Below are 18,531 nucleotides of genomic sequence, written 5' to 3'. Positions count from 1 at the left end.
GTCAACACCACACTCTGATTGGAGAAATTGACATTAAAAAAAGGGGGCATGGATGGAAGCTCCCAGAGCTGTCACAGTAGACCACACTAGAAACAAATCACAGCACTAATACTGCTTTTGAGATATATATACTTCAAGGCAGCGCATTTTAAAGGGAAACCTTTGTTATTCCTTTGGCCTAATCTCGATTCTAACAGATGTTTCACAGATGCAGTCTTATCCCAAATTTTCTGATTGGTTAGGGCACATGTATCACACTTACGAACGGTGATGATTGACCATATGCTATTTGTATAAGGCATCCCATTCCTTGTTCTTAGCTTCTGATGTATTCTATTTCACTTTTTTCGAGTTGATATTCTAAACTGCATCACTATACAATTTGTATAACCGATACTTGAAATCCTACACTTTGTGGAATATTGTTCTATTGAGGGTATATCTTAACATACGCATCTACCTTTATTTTCTGTGCATTCTTTTGTGCATTGTAAACCACAAAACATTATTTTAAATAAAAATTATCTGATTAAAACAAGAGTCTTAAAGCAGAACAACAGTCTGAGTAAAAAAGCCTTTGCCCTGCCAGCATGCTACAGAATGGGACCTTTGCTCTCTCTGGGGAAGCAGCAATCTTTTTGCAGAGGTCCAAGCCCCTGCTGAGTTAGAAGTTCTTAATCACTGAGTTTTAATGATTGCAGAACTACAGGTTTGACTCAGTAGGGGGTGCGTGGACTTCCACAGTATGAGCAGAGAGAGCAGTGGCTGGTGGCAGGGAATAGGCTTTTCTACTTAGGCTGTGGCTGATTCAGAAAGAAAATGAACTGGAAGACATTGCACATCTTTTTTTTCCTGTAATCTCTTTAGCTTATTTAAATTTAAGACTCAATTGAGCTTTTAAAGATCGTAAAGAGGTGTGACCACATACAAGCTTGTCTTGAGTCAGCCCTTTAATTATTCCTTACTTGCTTTTCATCTGATATATCTATCACGCCTCTATTTATGGTAGTACTATAATTATTTTATCTTTCTTTAGGGCTGAAGCTTGTTATTTTCATTGATGAAGAAGAATATAACCCCTTCCTAGTTACAGCAGCTGGTGCCAAAATATTAGTCCATGACCAAAATGATTATCCGTTCATTGAAGAGTCAGGGACTGAACTTCAGACAGCAGCTCAGACATCTATAGGCATGCATCTGGTAAGTAAATGTCAGAGTGAAAAGAACATTACTGTTACAGTTTTCCTGCTCTGGAATCCCAACCTAACCAACATAGGCTTTCAGTTCTTTTTTTCATTCACATGCTGGATGACTGCATGACTCAAAATTAGACCTAACCAGATTATGTGTTAATTCTGGCATTTGCCATAAGGACTGGGGTAGCAGGTGGCTTGTATGGGCCAATATGATCTTTTGTGGAATGCTCAGCCTCATTTATTGCAATAGCAAAAGTCTCACCAGGCTACAAACAATGTCAATTCTGGTCCCATTACATATCGGCAGTGGCAAGTGGTGTCAATACCTAATCATGCTTGCTCTCACTGACAAACATTGGCTAGGAAAAAATATTTAGGCTGCTGTTTTCTGTGCGTAAGGCTTCTTCGGACAAGATTAAAGTAGAATATTAGGCAACATTTTTGTTCATTTTGGATAGAGCAAGTGAGGGTTATAATCTCTGTCAGATTATTTTTTTTAGCCATCTGTGTCCCTTCATTTCCTGTTCCATCACCAAACAGGAAGTGGGAGGAAGTCCCTGTAAATTAAGAGAAACTCTTGGGGACCCCCAGGTCACCAGAACTAGCGTCTCCATTGGAGGATTTCCCCTCTATTATTTTTCTGGCGACAACCCACAATTTGTTATTTTCTTTTTCATTCACTTTCAATGATAATGGTAAATAGAACAAATACAGAAGGTGAATCTCCTTAACGGAGATACAGACAGCAATAAAAACTGACAGGCATTCTAATCCCTCTCCATTCTATCCAAAAAGAAAAAAAGTTTTGCCTTTAGTTATACTTTAAACAAGCTATTTTAAGCATTACAGTTGGAAAATGTTTTTTAGACTAGTAAGAGGTAACCTCTTTTTTTTAAAAGTGATGGAGACTCACTGATTACATTGGCTCCTACTTATAACCCCTGTAGAAATATGGTATTTATGTGTACTATGTAGGGGGTTTGTGTAATGTGCAGGGGGACTGTTTACTATGCAAGGGGTCTGTGTACTGTGCAGGGGGTCTATGTACTGTGAAGGGTTCTTTGTACTGTGCAGGGGGCTGTGGAAAGTTTTTTTCTTCTGAAACTTCCCTCTGAAATTAGGGTGCGTGTTATACGTCGATAAATACGGTACTTATTTTTAAGAATAATAATACAGAACAACCAATCAGAATTCACTTTGCTAAAGTCAGACCAATGCATTATGGAGTCAGTTGATTCACTTTAGCATTTAAAGTATATGTAAACAACATTTGCTGATAGTTTTGCATAGCATAGACAGTGATTAGAACCCAGTCAGGTTTATATTGCTGTCTGTGACACCCTATCTACTTGTAATGCTACCAATATCACTGCCAAAGTAATTGATAGAAAAATCCAAAAATTTGAGTTAGCACTGAAACAGGAATAGAGTGGAAATCTTCCAATAAGCACAATTGTTGGGGTGATGACTGTCTGAGAGGATATACCTGTATGTTTCTTATCCAGAGAGTTTTTCTCTCTCACTGCTGTGGAAACCTCTCCAATGGAACATACTGTAGATGAAAAAAAAACATGATAGGGGTTCTTATTATTACCTGCATTATCCAAAATGGTTTTGTCATTTAATTTTCGAGTGCTTTTCTAGCATAAAAACATGTAAACCTCTTCCCTCCCCTGTTTGTACATCTGAGCTGTTTTTATATGAATTATCAATAAAGGCATTTTTTGGACCTTTCTTTGGGAGTGCAGCCATCCGGATCTTTCTTGCTTAGCTTAGTAAATGTGGTAAAGTATTACTTTGCAAAGAATATCCAATCAGGTACAAAGAAACTAAAAAAAACAGCATTTTGCTTGAACATGATTGGATATTGGAAGCACATGTACTAAGCACTGGAGAAAGCTCCACGGAAAATGTAAGGGGAACAGTCTATTTGTCTTTGTTTAATTCACCCTATTGAGCAGTAAGGCTAATTGCGTATCTAAAGAAATATTGGGGTTGCTGTTTTCATATTTTTTCAGACATATTCAGAATTCTCCCTTAGAAAGAAATAACTAAGTACTTTGTAAGATCTATTTTATATCCAAGCTTTTAACTGTTAGATATTGTAGATATTGTTCTGAAGATGCTACCACAACAAGCAGAATTCCCCCGTGAAGGTGCCAGAAGTACCGCCCTGGGGTACATCTGGCACCTTAGGAAACCCTGGGTCATGAACTGTAATGCTCATGTGCACTGCAGTAAACTAATTCTGCAGTAAGTAAGTGATACACTATATATCCAAAAGTATTGGGATGCTTGCCTTTATGCGCACGTGAAGTTTAATGGCATTCCAGTCTTAGTCCGTAGGGTTCAATATTGAGTTGGCCCACCCTAGCTTCAACTCTTCTGGGAAGGCTGGTATATTAAGTAGAAACTCTCTTTTTTGACATGATCATACCCAGTTATCGTAATGTAAATGTATGTTAATGTAAATAAGGAAATAGATGCCAGCAACTTTAAGGCCACTTTCACGCCGAGACGCCTTACAGGCGCTATAGCACTAAAAATATCGTTTGCAAAGTGCCTCTCCTGTCACTCCAGTGTGAAAGCCTGGAACGGTGTGCTGGCAGGACGCTCAAAAAAGTCCTGCAAGCAGTTTCTTTGAGGTGCTTTAGGAACGATGTATACACTGCTCCTAAAGCAACCCTGCCCATTGAGCGCCGCAGCGCTTCTAACCCTTTTTCAGCCACCAGAGGGGGGGTTAAAAGTGCTACGCTAGTGGCCGAAAAGTGCTGCTAAAATGACGGTAAGGCGCTGTTAAGAATAGCTGTGCTTTACCGCTGAAGCCTGGCATGGCTCAGTGTGAAAGTGCCCTAAGGTAACTCAACATTGTAGTGGGAAAATAAGTCTTATGGGGATTTTTATAAACAACCAACAGTAAAACAATATATTCTGATACCATTTGATTCTGATTTCAGACAGAGTCGTCAAAGTTAAGTAGCCCTTACAGCGAGTGTACTATTGATGGAAGTGATATCATTGTCCCAAATCTCTACAACAAGACGTACACTTATCAGGTATGTGTATGTGGTTAAAATATTTCTTAGCATGTTGGAGGTGGAGAGGTGACTGTGGAATCGAAAAGGCTAAACCAGGAAATTGAAGTGAAAAAAAAAAAACTGTCACTCTACCTGCTTAAAAAGTGTTAGCTAGAGTTGGGCTTTGATTTGTTGATCTTTTACTTAAAGTCCATTTAAAACTATATGTCCAAGACTATGCTGTCTGAAGAGCAACAATTCTACTGTGCGATTTCACTGCAGAATAAACAGTGTTGGCACCCTAAAGAAAGTGGAGAAATAACTGATTTAGGCCCCTTTCACATGGACGATCCGTTCAGGTCCGCCTGTCAGTTTTTCAGGCGGACCTGAACGGATGCTCCATAGAGGTCTATGGAGAATCGAATGTCAGCGGTGACAAGTCCGCTGACATCCGACCCGCTCCGATCCAAAAAAGTGTGACGGAGGAAAAAGCTATTTTTCCATCCGTCATCGGATCGGATGACGACGGACACTGCGGTCCGTCGTCACCCGATCTCCCATAGGGTAGAGCGGCGCTGTGACAGGTCCGTCCCCGTGCAGTGTGCAGAGACGGACCTGTCATCTTCCTGCTCAGCGGAGATCGCTCCGGCGATCCCCGCTGTGCAAGCGGATATCCACGGGGCAGATCAGCACTGATCCGCCCCGTGGGAAAGGACCCTTACTTGTAGGATCTACAGTTAATAGGACTATGTTATGGGGGGCTCAGAAAAAGGAAAACCATTATGTAAAGTATAACCAAAGGCAAAACTTTTTTTTAGTTTAGAACACTTGTATGATTTTATTGCTGTTTGTGCCCCAGGTTAATGAGATTTAACCTCCCGGTTAGTCTCCTGATTAAGTTTTGTTTATCATTATCATTGAAAGTAAAAGAAAATCAAGAATCCTGGTTTGTCCCCAGAAAAGTAATAGAGAGGAAATCCTCCAATGGGTGCACTAGTTCTGGTTACCTGGGGGTCCCCAAGGAATTCCCTCAATTTGCAGGGGTTTCCTCTCACTTTCTGTTTGGCTATGGGGCAGGAATTGAAGGGAAATATCCACAATTAGACACAGATGGCAGAAAAATATCTGACAGAGGTTATAACTCTCCCTTACTCTATCCAAGATGAAAATAAAAATTGTCTATAGTTCTACTTTAATGTCACTCATGACATCATATGTTTTTTTTGAATTTGTCCATATTGACAATATAAAGAATAAATTAGGTCAGGGATATGCAATTAGCGGACCTCCAGCTGTTGCAAAACTACAAGTCCCATCATGCCTCTGGGTGTCATGCTTGTGGCTGTGAGGCCGCGTACACACGCGTTGACTGTTCGCTCAACTTTGTCCGTCAAACAGTTTCAGCGGACAGTCCGCTCAAAATTAGCATGGACGGACTTGCCCACACACGACGAACGAACAGTCCGCTTAAACCGTGCGCGATGACGTGAACGGCACGTACGACGGGACGAAAAATACGACGTCCTATACACTGCAATGCAAACTTCGGCGTGTAAATCCTTTCTGAGCATGCGCGGAACTTAGTTTGACGAACAAGCCTACACACGAGGGGACTGTTCGCTGAAACAGAGTTTCAGCGGACAGTTTTTCGGAATTTCCGAAAAACTTTGTTCAGCAGACTGTCCGCTGAAACTGTCCGCTGAAAGCCCACACACGAGCGGACTGTCCGCCGAAACACTGTTCAGCGGACAAAGTTGAGCGAACAGTCCCCGCGTGTGTACGCGGCCTGAGAGTCTTGCTATGCCTCATGGGACTTGAAGTTCTGCAACAGCTGGAGGTCCGCTAATTGCATATCCCTGAATTAGGTGATTAATACAATTGATAATGATACCTGACAACAATGATTTGTTGGAAAGCTGGAGTTCATTCAAGAAATATTCTGTAGATCAGTTCCCTGATTTTATTTTTTTACATATATACAGGTTTGTTAGTAATGGTCATTAAAGTACACTATGCCAAGTATTTAACTTTTTCATGTCTTTCCTTCTGCTAGATCTGCCTTTATTCCTGCTTCCAGCTCGAAATGGTAAAAACCTGTGGTTGTGCACACTATGACCAGCCCCTGCCAGAAGGAGCAAAATACTGCAATTATGAAGAATACCCCAGCTGGAGTAAGTTTTAACTTAACTTTCTTTTTTTATGTTAGTATATGTTCTTACCATGGGTTCTGCCATTTTCTGGTATGTTTTACCAAATGTTAGCCTTTGCTTTGCTGTCTATTGGCCTGTGAAGACTAATCATGCACTAAAATTTAACAAGGGGACCCCCAGATCCCAGCTCCCCCATGTGAATGGGTATCGGGTACATTGTACCCCTGCCCATTCACCAAAAAAAGTGTCAAAATGGTAAAAATGATAGTAGACAATTTGGGAGAAGTCCTTTATTTAAAAAAAAAACTATCCCATGATGTCCATTCATCTTCAATCACAGCGTCTGGCAACCCGATAAAAAAAAAAAAAAAAACAGAAAAAACTCTGCCTCCATGGGGGGCTCCCATTGACTGAGGCCTCTTTGCGATGCCAGCTGTTATATAACTGAGGGCGGGGCCACCTGGTGATGTAAACAGGTGACCCTTCACCATTTTGACGTCACATAATGTCAGAGGGGGTGGGGTCAGCTGTTTATGGGGAATGGCTATTGGGTCCCTACTGGAAAATGAATATATGTGTGCAAAAAAGACTATGGTGGTTGATTTTTTCCCCCAAACTCTTCTTTATTTTCCTGAGGTGCGTGTACATTATTTAGGGAGTAATGCCATTTCCACAGATGCCAAGTGTAAAAGGGTTGTTTCTAGAATATGTTTAATTTAGTATTTTTGGAAGATGTCTACTGGAAATATTGTGGTTGATGTTAAATATCGTTCTTTTAATGGTAATTAAAAATGTAAAAAATAAAATGCGCTAAAATGCTGCATTTTTACAATACTCACACATGGCAGCGTAGATAAAGGGACATCTCCTGTATACGTGGCAAGGTTTAAACACGTGTCAAACAAATCAAATTCGAATCTCTCAGCGCTAAGGATTAAAAGAAAAATATATTAATTAAATACATGTATCAGCTAGTTGAAGCAAGGAACTCCCTTCTCAAAATAAAAAACACAAAAGCAATTTGAATGTCCCTATTAACAGCACGGTTGGCATGGATATTAAAATTACAGGTTTTAAAATGTGTTGATGAAACAAAAATAGCATAAGCATCGTTTCACTCCATTAGAGTTTTTATGGGAGGCAAAATAGTTACTTTTATTTATACCGCCAAGTTTACAGTGCAATTTCCACAGGTAATTTCAAGTTGCAGAATGACAAATGCACACGCATAATAGCTCAGTGCAAACAACTTAAAGGGTCCTTTCCTGAGAGATATATGATGGATACCATTTCAAAAATCTTTTTGAGAATGGTAGTAACTGGCAGTCTTTGGCTAAAAAAATATTCTGAGTCACTGGCCAGGAACTTGACAGAGCTGGCCAGTATGCAGTAAGTCAGATAGAACTTCTTCTCTGCATACCTGTAGGTCATATGATTCGGCAAGTATTGAATATGATAAGGGTAGATTAGACTGATGAAAATCATGTGACTGAGATCAATATAGACAATCATGTGTAGCCCAGGTGTTACATTGTCACTCTAATTACAGAGTCCGAATGGCACAATTTTATACATTTTTAGATACAGAAAAAAGAACTCATCTTACCCAGAGCTTAGCAAATGTGGTGCACTTTTCACTTTCTATAAATTTTTATTGAAACGTTTTAAAGAATGCCGCTTGTGACCGCTGTCAGTGTCAGGCACACAGATAAAAGCATAAGGTCGATGACTTGCAAGTCAAAAGCAATCGTACATCAAATTGAGAAGTCATAGCAAATGACAGAACATTAAGTATGTCGTAAAGTACATTATATTGCAACAGAAAAACATTGTAGGTAACAAGGGAGGAAATCCAATGCGCCTATACCAGGAAAACAGACACTGGTGGATATGATGTCAGTGTATAAAATTCACTAGACAAAAATAAACAAGGGAAGTTAAAGAAGAAAAGAGGATGGGAGAGAGAGAAGAGAAAAGTGGAATGGGACATCTGGAGCGCCCAAGCCGGAACCCCGGGTCTCAGTGCTCATCGCGGTGTAGCTAGCTGTTAATATAGAAGGGTGCGCATGTTGGATCCGTGGGGTCATGCACTTGCACTTTTCAAAGAATACCCAATCACATGCAAGGAAGTTAAAAATAGCATTTTTGCTTTCATATGATTGGACGATAGAAGTCTTCAGTTTCACCTGATTCACTAAGCTTTGGCTCTAAGCTCTAAATTCCCATGCAAAATGCAACTTCCTTTGCAAAGTGAACAGTCTATTTGCCTTCAGTAAATCAACCCCTCAGAGTCCCATGTTAGTCATATTTAGGAAACATATGAAATTATTTGAGAATCAATAATTCCCCAATGCTTTTTTTTTTCAGAAACCTTGCCTGTCACTTACATTTATTTTTCTTTTCATTTTAGTTTATTGTTACTTCAAATTGCATAAAAGATTTGTCCAGGAAGAGCTGGGATGTCAGGACACGTGTCGTGAGTCTTGCAGGTAAGAACTAACTTTCTAACTTTCTGACATGGTAAAAGGAACACTATTTATTACAAGATATGTAGGTGAAGGACGCGCCCTTCCAGGTCTCCAGATACGTGGATCATAAAAAATTATATGCAAAAACAAAATGATTGGTTAAACCCAGAAGTGTATTTATCACCACTATTTTTCCTTTATATTGGCTGTACAAAATAACAGAAATTACTATTTAGTGGTTGGGGACAATGTGGCAGCCTCAACTTTAAATATGATACCATCGTCCCAATGAGTATATATGGGAAAACTGAGCATAAGCTCAAACCATCAGGGAAAAATACTCAAAAAAGAGAGAATTTCCTAATAGTTAAGTGGGAACAGTAGGGACTATTACGGTATCGTGTAATAATAGTAATACATAAAATTCAAATATATTTTATTATAAATAAGTATACACAAATAATGACAAAAAACATATATATATATATATATATATATATATATATACACAACAAAACCAAAATAAACAAAATACATTCAGTCCAAAAAAGAAAGGACAGAATAGATTCAGAAATGGTTAAGAGGTTTTCCAGCAAAGGGATTTTTTACAGGAATGTGGAGTTGACGCATAGATCCGACCGGTTTCGCGGTACTGAAACACCGCTTCCTCAGGGAACGTCAATTTACAAATCTAATATATATAGAAAATATAATTTTTAGTGGATACAGTAAATAAAATTTTATAACCATAAATACATAAATGGAAAATATAATCGGATACAATCAGAAAATAATAGTCATAAGCCAAATATAATACATCATAAGAGATAATAATGAGTCATGACTCACCCCCGGATCTCCCAAACCATCTGCAGCCAAGCGACCAAACTCGAGACACCCTAAATTGGGGTGCCCCCCCTGGGGGCGGACACGGGGGGTATGTATAGTGGGTAGAGAGGCTCTACACAACGAGTATAGGACTAGAATAAAGAATAAATAACATAGTCCCTTTAAAAATATATATGGATGGAGATGTATTAAAGACCATGGACAAAGAAATTTTAAGGGGTTAAGTTTATTAGAAAATAGATAGATGAATCTATCACACCAAAGGAAAAAGAGCACCCCGTGATCCATGGTCTATATCACTAAGTGAAAGCCAAGGAGCATAGCTATTAGGTAAAACCTACCCAGACTCTGTCCAGGTCACTAAAAAGTATACTGCATACTAAGGAACCCGACAAATCTTCAATGTATAATACCAACAAGTTCAATAGGAGGCATTTTCTAATAGAAGGTTTAAAAACAAAGATTATATCAGCAAAGGTCACAAATGCAGCTAAGCTGAAAGCAGCAACAGGACAGAGATATAGTGGGGGCTTTACCTTGAAGATAGCAGCCATACACGTGTGTGTCTCTCATCTACCACGGCGTCGCTCTAAGAATTAAATTCCGGCAGCGCCTTACATATCCCCAACCCGGAAGTGATCAGGGCGCAGCTGTGCGCTCCTTCTCAGTGTCCCTCCGTCTATTGCGCAAGCGCGGGATACGCGCGTGCGCAGAAGAAAATAAACAAGATGGAGCAAGGGAAAAGCTGGAGGGCGTGACTTCGGCGGGGACTTACATACCAAGCGGTCCCCGTCCGCCGTCACTCCAGATGAATGGAGGTAAATCCGGGTCAGGCAGCCAGCGCATTGTGAATTACATATGCGCTACTATTCCTTGCTGAACATAGTGTCCGCAGTGGAATGAAGGGGGATAGGTGGTGAAAAACCCCTGAATGGCTGCCACATGTCCGCCCATGGGGGGGAGAATGAACTCCTCAGGTCTCGGTGGCTGAAGAGGCAGAGCCAAGGGGGAGGCATGACATTCACATTAAGGATGACAAAAAACATATAAAAGTTGATAGCGGTCATACGGCTGAGGGCCCGGGCACGGAGCGGGGCAACCCAAACTAGTAGTCCCACCCTGAAAGCCAGAACCGTCAGCCGACGGCAGCCACCAAGACTGGAACATAATTAAATAAAAACCATCCCAACAGGAGATTGCCAAAATCAAATGTATTCAAAATCTCACAATGGGAAAAAAGGATACAATTAAATATAAACTTTAAAGGTAACATTTTATACTAAAATGCTGGATATATTCAAAGGGTATTGGCGCCTAGGTAAGTGAGAATGAATGACAAAAAAAGAGAGGGCTCATGGATCTGAATAAATGAACCAACAATTTAGAGCATTTTTAAGGCATTTTTAAAGAAAGGAAGGAAGGAAACTCCCTTCACCCCAGAATCTATTCTGTCCTTTCTTTTTTGAACTGAATGTATTTTGTTTATTTTGGTTTTGTTGTGTATATATATATATATATATATATGTTTTTTGTCATTATTTGTGTATACTTATTTATAATAAAATATATTTGAATTTTATGTATTACTATTATTACACGATACCGTAATACTCCCTACTGTTCCCACTTAACTATTAGGAAATTCTCTCTTTTTTGAGTATTTTTCCCTGATGGTTTGAGCTTATGCTCAGTTTTCCCATATATTTAGTGGTTGGATAAAAGTTTTAGCATATTATAACTCTTTTAGTAATTGAATAGTACATTTTTTTTTATTAGAGGTTTATATATCAGACCAAAAAAACAGTTAGCATTTATTGAAAAAATGCAAAGTGTTCCTTGAATGATGCTGGGCCAAGCAAGCAATCTCCTGTGTTCACAAAACGCAGCAGGGTAGCCTCTTGGCATTGAACCATAAAGCTACTGGCAATCCCTGCATTAGTGGTGCCTACCACAGTGATATCCAGCTTCTACCAGGATCATACATACTTACATTGGTCCACGCTGGGCCAATTTAATTATGCAAAAATCACTATATCTAAACTTCAGCTTTAAACACTTATAGAATAATAAACTGCATTTGACCATATCAAAATATAGCACAAAATAAAATGAAAAAGTGTAATAAAGCTGCTACGTCAAAGTCAAAATGAACCTTCTTGATTTATTGTTTGTAGTGAAGTCAGGCTGCATAGACCAATAAATACGCTTGACAGAATCTACTACTTACTTACTTACTGTTAGCTGTGGCTGCTCTGACTGTGTGGGTGAATGGTAAGCTGACGTGTGGCAGTCCATGGAAGCATTTGCCTGGTGTAAGGGACAGATTATTACCTCTGGACAACCGGCATTTGTGATTACCCATGGCTAAACACTGGTGACTTCAGCTGCAAGAGACTGTTGATTCTTGCCATCAGAATTCGCAGACTGGCCCTAATTGCCCATGTGAATAAGGCCTAAAAGACAATCATATCTATTACTCTCTATGCAGCCTGGCTGCCTTACAGTAATAAGTCAAGAGAGTTCAATTTGGGCTTTAAAAGAAGACTACCAACAAATTTAGGCCTAAATTATTAGCAGCATTTATGATTTAGTACTGCATGTTAATTGGTTAAAAGACATACTTGAAAACAGTTGACTTTCATGAAGATAGAAATTAGCTTATTCTGTTAGCCACCCGCTTAAAAAAGGCTCTGCCCATTTTCAGGAAAATGGGCAAGTATTTTTTTGTGTCAGGGAGGGAGACTTACCATGATGGTAGGTGTGGCTTATCATCAGCGGGAAGGGGGCCTGATTATACTATTTGAAAAATCTCACACCATGGTGGAAATTGCATGTTTTCTCTGTTATTTTTCAGTTTTAAAGAATGGGCATTTATAAGAAGTGTGGCAGACTGGCCATCAGTGAAATCTGAGGTAGGTCCATGTCAGGATCTTGTCAAATATATTTCATTAAAGCCCAACTCCACCCAGGACTTTTTCTATTATGGATAAAGCAGAGACAGGTTTTTATTGTCAGCTTTAATAAGAAAGGTGGAGTTGATTTCTCATCACCTCCTGTCAGGGGTATATACTGTACTTCCATCGACTTATTCAAAAACACATTTTTAGTAGAATAAGAGAATAGGAACAGGTTATTATCATTGCTGTCCCACTGACAAACACATGCCATTTTTCTTGTGTGGACATCAAAGGGACAGGAAGTGAGGGGACATCTCCCCAATGGGAGAGAACAAAGAACTAACAGAAATGTATTTTCTTACCCACCCTATCCAAAACTAAAAAAGTTAGTATTTAAAGTGCACCTTATGTGGTTCTACCCATGATAAAGATTTTTTCGAAGAGTCATATTTGAGACATAATGTCGGTCCTAGCACATTGGGTTAAATAGAAATCCACATGTCAAGGTTATATACACCAGATTCAAATTTTGTGGTTCAGGCCAAGAATAAAATGTGATATATTGCAGTTTACCAGTCCGTCCTTAGATGCGGTGGCTGTAGTAGTTTTCCTTTTCCAGGCTTGGGTAGAACCAGCATATTGGATATGCTGGTTAGCATGTGATTACTGCCAGTGGCTATAGTTGCTAGCAGTAACCACCGTGTTCTCCCACCTGGGATGGCTCCTAGTGCCTTCTGCCTGTGATTCCCCCATCAACACTGACTGTATTTACAGGGGAATCTAGTAATTTTTAAAAATGAAAAAAAAATCACATAATCAATGGCCTGCTTTTGTTTCTACAGTGAATTTGATTCTACACTAAAACTAATAAATAATGTCAGCTTATTTTCTTGCTGTACAGGTGCACTTAAATTTTTTTGCCATTATATGTCACATTTGTGCTTTTATTTTTTGTCAGGAGTGGACATTGCGGATTCTGTCCTGGGAACTTGGAAGCAAACTCGATAAAAACCTGACAAAGTAAGTCTGATTAGCCCTTAAACCAATTTTCATTCTTTTCCTTATAGTAAGCCATAATCCATATAAGTGTATTGGAGTTCTATTAACAGGTCATGCTGACAAAAACCTGTTAAAAAGAACCACTCTTATCACCACTTAAGGACCAAGCCTCTTTCTGAGATTTGTTGTTTACAAGTTAAAAACATTTTTGTTTGCTAGAAAATTATTTAGAACCCCCAAACATTATACATTTTTTTTCTAACACCCTAGAGAATAAAATGGCGGTCGTTGCAAATACTTTCTGTCACACCGTATTTGAGCAGTGGTCTTACAAGCGCACTTTTTTTTGGAAAAAAATACACTTTTTTTTTAATTAAAACATAAGACAACAGAAAAGTTAGCCCAATTTTTTTTATATTGTGAAAGATAATGTAAATTGATACCCAACATGTCACATTTCAAAATTGCGCCCGCTCGTGGAGTGGCGACAAACTTTTACCCTTAAAAATCTCCATAGGCGATGTTTAAAAAATGCTACAGGTTGCTGTTATGAGTTACAGAGGAGGTCTAGGGCTAGACTTATTGCTCTTGCTCTACCGATCACTGCGATACCTCACATGTGTGGTTTGAACACCGTTTTCATATGCGGGCGCTACTCACGTATGCGTTCGCTTCTACACACAAGATCGTCGGGACAGGGTGCGTTTAAAAACAAAATGTTTTTCTTATTTATTTTACCTTTTATTGATAAAACATTGTAAACATCCCATGTAACAGAAATAAAGCATGACAGGACCTATTAAATATGAGATCTGGGGTCAAAAATACCTTAGATCTCATATTTAGACTAAAATGCAATAAAAAAAAGTGTAATTTAAAAATATAATTTAAAAAAAATGGCCCTTTAGGTGCTATGGGTGGAAGTGATGTGCATTGTTATAGAGACGGGTGGGGGCCATCTTCCACTCACTTGTCTCCATGGCCAGCAAGGGTGAAGATCTGATCGCCTCCGCCGATGGCTCCGGTAAGCAGCGGGAGGGAGGGCCCTCTCCTGCCACCGATAAAAGTGATCTCGTGGTGAACCCGCCACAGAGACCACTTTTATCTGAAACCAGAACGCTCACTGAAGAAGAGGATATCGGGGGTTATGGTGGCTAGCTGCTGCCATAACAACGATATTCCTCTTCAAACAGCCGATGTTTGGAAGTGGTTAAACAAAAATGTAAATGTAAATATAAGATAAAAATACTTATATTTTCCAACATGTTTAGATATCGTGCGTCATATTCTTTCCCATTGGTATTTAAAAAAAGACATAAAGAGAGGCTGCAAAATAATTTCTGTAAAGGAAATCAAGCCTACCCATTCAGGAGAGCCCTAACTTCAGCTTTGCAGTTGAATCCCATCTTCCCTTTAAATCTGCACAAATATTCCCACTTTTCTGAAATCCTGCTCACCTTCTAAATATCATGCCCCTTTTGATTTTGTTGCCCTTGGTGGTGATTCATTTGTCACTTTTGCAGATTTTGCCATGTACAGAATGTATTCTCATATAGAATGAATCTTATACTGCAGCCATTGAATGTTTTTCTGCTTTTATTCTGTCCTCCTTATAAGACTTTTACATCACTGCCTTTCCTAAATTGTCCTATACAGTAGAGTCATCTTTTCATCCCTATAAAAAGGGCTGTACCTAACAATGACTTCATGCAGCTAAATTATACCCTTACATTCTGTTTGCAATAATGACTTTTTAATTACAGGAAGATTAAATTTCCAGTTTAGTGAACTATGTTTATTTAGGAGAGCTGGTAAAATTACAGTGCATTAAGAAAGGACTTGCCAGTTTGGTAATACGGGTTCACCAAATTAAACGTGCATTTGCATTTGTCTCATTTAGATGCAATTTTCACGTGGATGAAGGAAATAATCCAGTTGAGTTCTATGGGCAACCAGAACAGCTGATACTTTTATAAATAATGCCCATTGACTCTGATGATAACCCTGGAAGTCCATAGATACTTATGGACTTTTGGGACACATGCATTGTAAGGTAGGCCATAGATGGTGCAATTTTCTTTCCTGCAACTGTGGGTTGCAGGCAGGGCTTCTTTTTCCATAGAGAATAGACGCAGGCAGTCCCCACTTCTGAGTCAACCTTGTCTCCGCCCTCTATCTATCTCCAAGCACAACCCTTGGTTCCATCCCTACCTACCTTCCAGTGCCGCCCCTTTTAGGGAATACAGAACCAAGTATCATTTTGTGGTAAATAATTTGTATGGAATTTGTGTGTTGATGATAATAGGAAAAGCAGTCAAATAGATCCCCTTCCCCAGCAAAAATAGATCCCTCAAAAATAATAGACCCTCTCTGCAACATAAGATTCCCCACAAAAAAATACCCCCCCAGCAACAATAGATCCACCACAGCAACAATAGACCCCAGCAAGTAACAATGGATCTTCCAGCAGCCAACATTAATAGACCCTACAGCAGTTAGCAACAATAGCCTCTCCCTCAACAGTAGATGCCTCCCAGCAACAAAAGTTCTCCCACCAGCAGCAGTCGACATCCCCAGCAACAATAGATCCCCCAGCAGCTGGGATCAATAGGGAGGGGGGGAGCTATCCCTGCCAGGAGAACACAGCGATTATTGCTAGCGGCTATTCCGACATGCTGGTTTTACCCAAGTTGATCGATGGGTCAACTTGGGTGCATTGGACCTGCCTATATATAGCTAGAAGCTTGGCTGGTTCATCAGGGACCAGTCAAGATTCCAATTCGAACCCTCTATGACCGTCTTGAAGATTAATAGAGATAAAAGGCTATAGAGTGGGCAGTAAACTTATTTCTGATTGGTTGCTAGCACTTAATCTCTGTCTATACATTTTCTTTTACATTGAGCCCATGGTAATATGCATCCATGTTTTTTTCTTCAAAGAAAAACATATGTAGTAAGTGTTTTCACATCTTCATTTCATCTGACTGGTGCAGCCAAATTAGGAGGGTGCTCTTTCTACAAATAAATCCTAAAAACACCAAAGTTTGTACAGACAAGAGGCAAAAAGCACACTGCCAGCGCCAGATCTAAAAAAATAATGATTTTATTTTGACATCAGTAAAGGTGAATGAATACCCTAACAGCAGTTATCCAAATACTTGGTAAACCTTACTGCTCCAACACCACACAGAGAACACCATTAGTGGTAACATCCAGTATACACTGTGTAATCACGATTTGAAAGTCCTGTTTGCTACTATGCTTTAATACGTGTATATATTAGCACCATTGGTGTTGTCTGTGTGGTGTTGGGGTTTTAACATTCACCCAACATTTGGATAATTGCTCTTAGATTATTTATTTGGCTTTAATGATGTCAAAATCTAATCATTGCTTTTGTAGATATGGGATCTTAGGGTCAGGGTACTTTTTTCCTACCATCTATACATGCTCCCATGTTTTCCCTATCCCTGTGTGTCCTAAAATGCTGATATTTTGTCATGGATAAATGCTGAAGCATCAAATCATCCACTTTTTCATCCATTTTTGTTTTAGATAGCAGTTTTCATGGCTTTAATGAGTTCTGTTTCTCTTCAATTCCTATAATGGAGACAGTGGTTACATGAGTCAGGATGTGAAGAAAAAAAAAATCTGCAGCTGGGAGATAGATAGCAATAAAAAGTTGACAGGGGTTCTAGAACCCCCCCCATTAAAAAAAAGTATTTTTATTTATGTTTGGTTTTCTTTTGTAGATTTTCCCGCGCTTGCTGTTTTGTGAAAGAAAGAGTAAAGCGGTCCATACATTGATTGTAATTTGAGCGTTTCAGGAGTGACCGGACAAATTTCAATCCATGTGTGGGCACTGTATTTGAGCAAAGCTTAATCTACCGATTGACTTCTGTTCAACCATCCTGTTGGATTTTTGCTGCTTGATCAGTGGCGCATTCTATAGCCCAGTGTATCATGACAGTGGGGAAGTCTACCTCCTGTCGGAATACAAAGAGGATTTTGCCATCCACCTCAAGTGTGTGGATGGAGTAATGAGGTCAGTTTTTTTTTTATTCAACCCCAAAAAAAACTGACAAATGTATGTGCAGCTTAAGTGAGGGGAAATCTCTGTTAACAAGCCTTGGGTAACAATAAAAATCTAACATAAGTTCTCACTCAGTCCAAAACTAAAACAAACAGCGATGGCTGGAAATATACTTTAGGAGGTCTGTTTATAAATGTCTTCACACAAGATTCACACATCATTCATTAAAGATTGAAACAATTTCTAATTGGATTCAATTGAAAAAAATGTGTGAATCATGGGTGAAAGCTGTGTGATTCTTGTGTAAAGACATTTATAAACAGACCTCTTAAAGTGTATTTCCAGCCACCTCTTTTTGTATAAATGCACCCCAAGTATCATAAAGTCTCACTTTTTCTGTTGATGTTTTCTTTCTGTAATGGCTGTAAAACCAATAGGTAGAGTGAAAAACTCTTTCATTGATCATGTCAGGTGGCATCAAGTGGGAACCATTTCCCCATTCCTCAGGAGTTATATACCATGACATGCATTAATTTAACCTGATGCCATCTATCCAACGCTTGTATAAAAGTGCTCTCATCCTTTCACTCCATTCAAGACCATTTTCTTAGGAACCCAACTGGGCCTCCATCAGGCAACAATGAGTTTTCCACAATTTTCCAGCAATTGTTTAATGGAACTCCCTCCACGATTTCTAATCCCTGAATCTATCCAAAGCTGGAATTTCAGTTTTAGGTTTTTAGCAAAATACCTAACTCAGCTGCTGGAAGCAACTTTTCCAGATTCAAGGGTAATATACCTGCTTCAGTGCAGTTATGCTAAAGCTATTCAGCTTACTGTTATTGAAGTTACTGTCTCAAAGTAGATGAATTGTAGCAGTCAAGAATAAGCTGCTTCCAGCTAAGATTTTCTAAGCTTCTTG

At 39.2% G+C, this 18,531-nt stretch overlaps 1 protein-coding gene across 2 annotated transcripts in view; it reads left to right on the top strand.

The window, feature by feature from the left end:
• The window catches only part of SCNN1G (sodium channel epithelial 1 subunit gamma), a 58,296-nt gene that overhangs the window by 33,364 nt on the left and 6,401 nt on the right, over window positions 1-18,531 (top strand). For both annotated transcript variants that reach the window (XM_077449171.1, XM_077449172.1), the window contains exons 6-11: window positions 1,037-1,200; window positions 4,154-4,252; window positions 6,267-6,384; window positions 8,774-8,852; window positions 12,535-12,592; window positions 13,536-13,597. In XM_077449171.1, the coding sequence (XP_077305297.1) occupies window positions 1,037-1,200; window positions 4,154-4,252; window positions 6,267-6,384; window positions 8,774-8,852; window positions 12,535-12,592; window positions 13,536-13,597 (580 nt within the window). The remainder of the gene's footprint in view (window positions 1-1,036; window positions 1,201-4,153; window positions 4,253-6,266; window positions 6,385-8,773; window positions 8,853-12,534; window positions 12,593-13,535; window positions 13,598-18,531) is intronic.

The sequence above is a fragment of the Lithobates pipiens genome, unplaced genomic scaffold (assembly GCF_037356315.1).
Source record: "Lithobates pipiens isolate NorthernLeopardFrog02 unplaced genomic scaffold, aLitPip1_a1.2 Scaffold_22, whole genome shotgun sequence".
NCBI classification, from domain to species: domain Eukaryota; kingdom Metazoa; phylum Chordata; class Amphibia; order Anura; family Ranidae; genus Lithobates; species Lithobates pipiens.
Note: the sequence above shows the minus strand (reverse complement) of the source record. Positions and strands in the feature narration are given on the sequence as shown.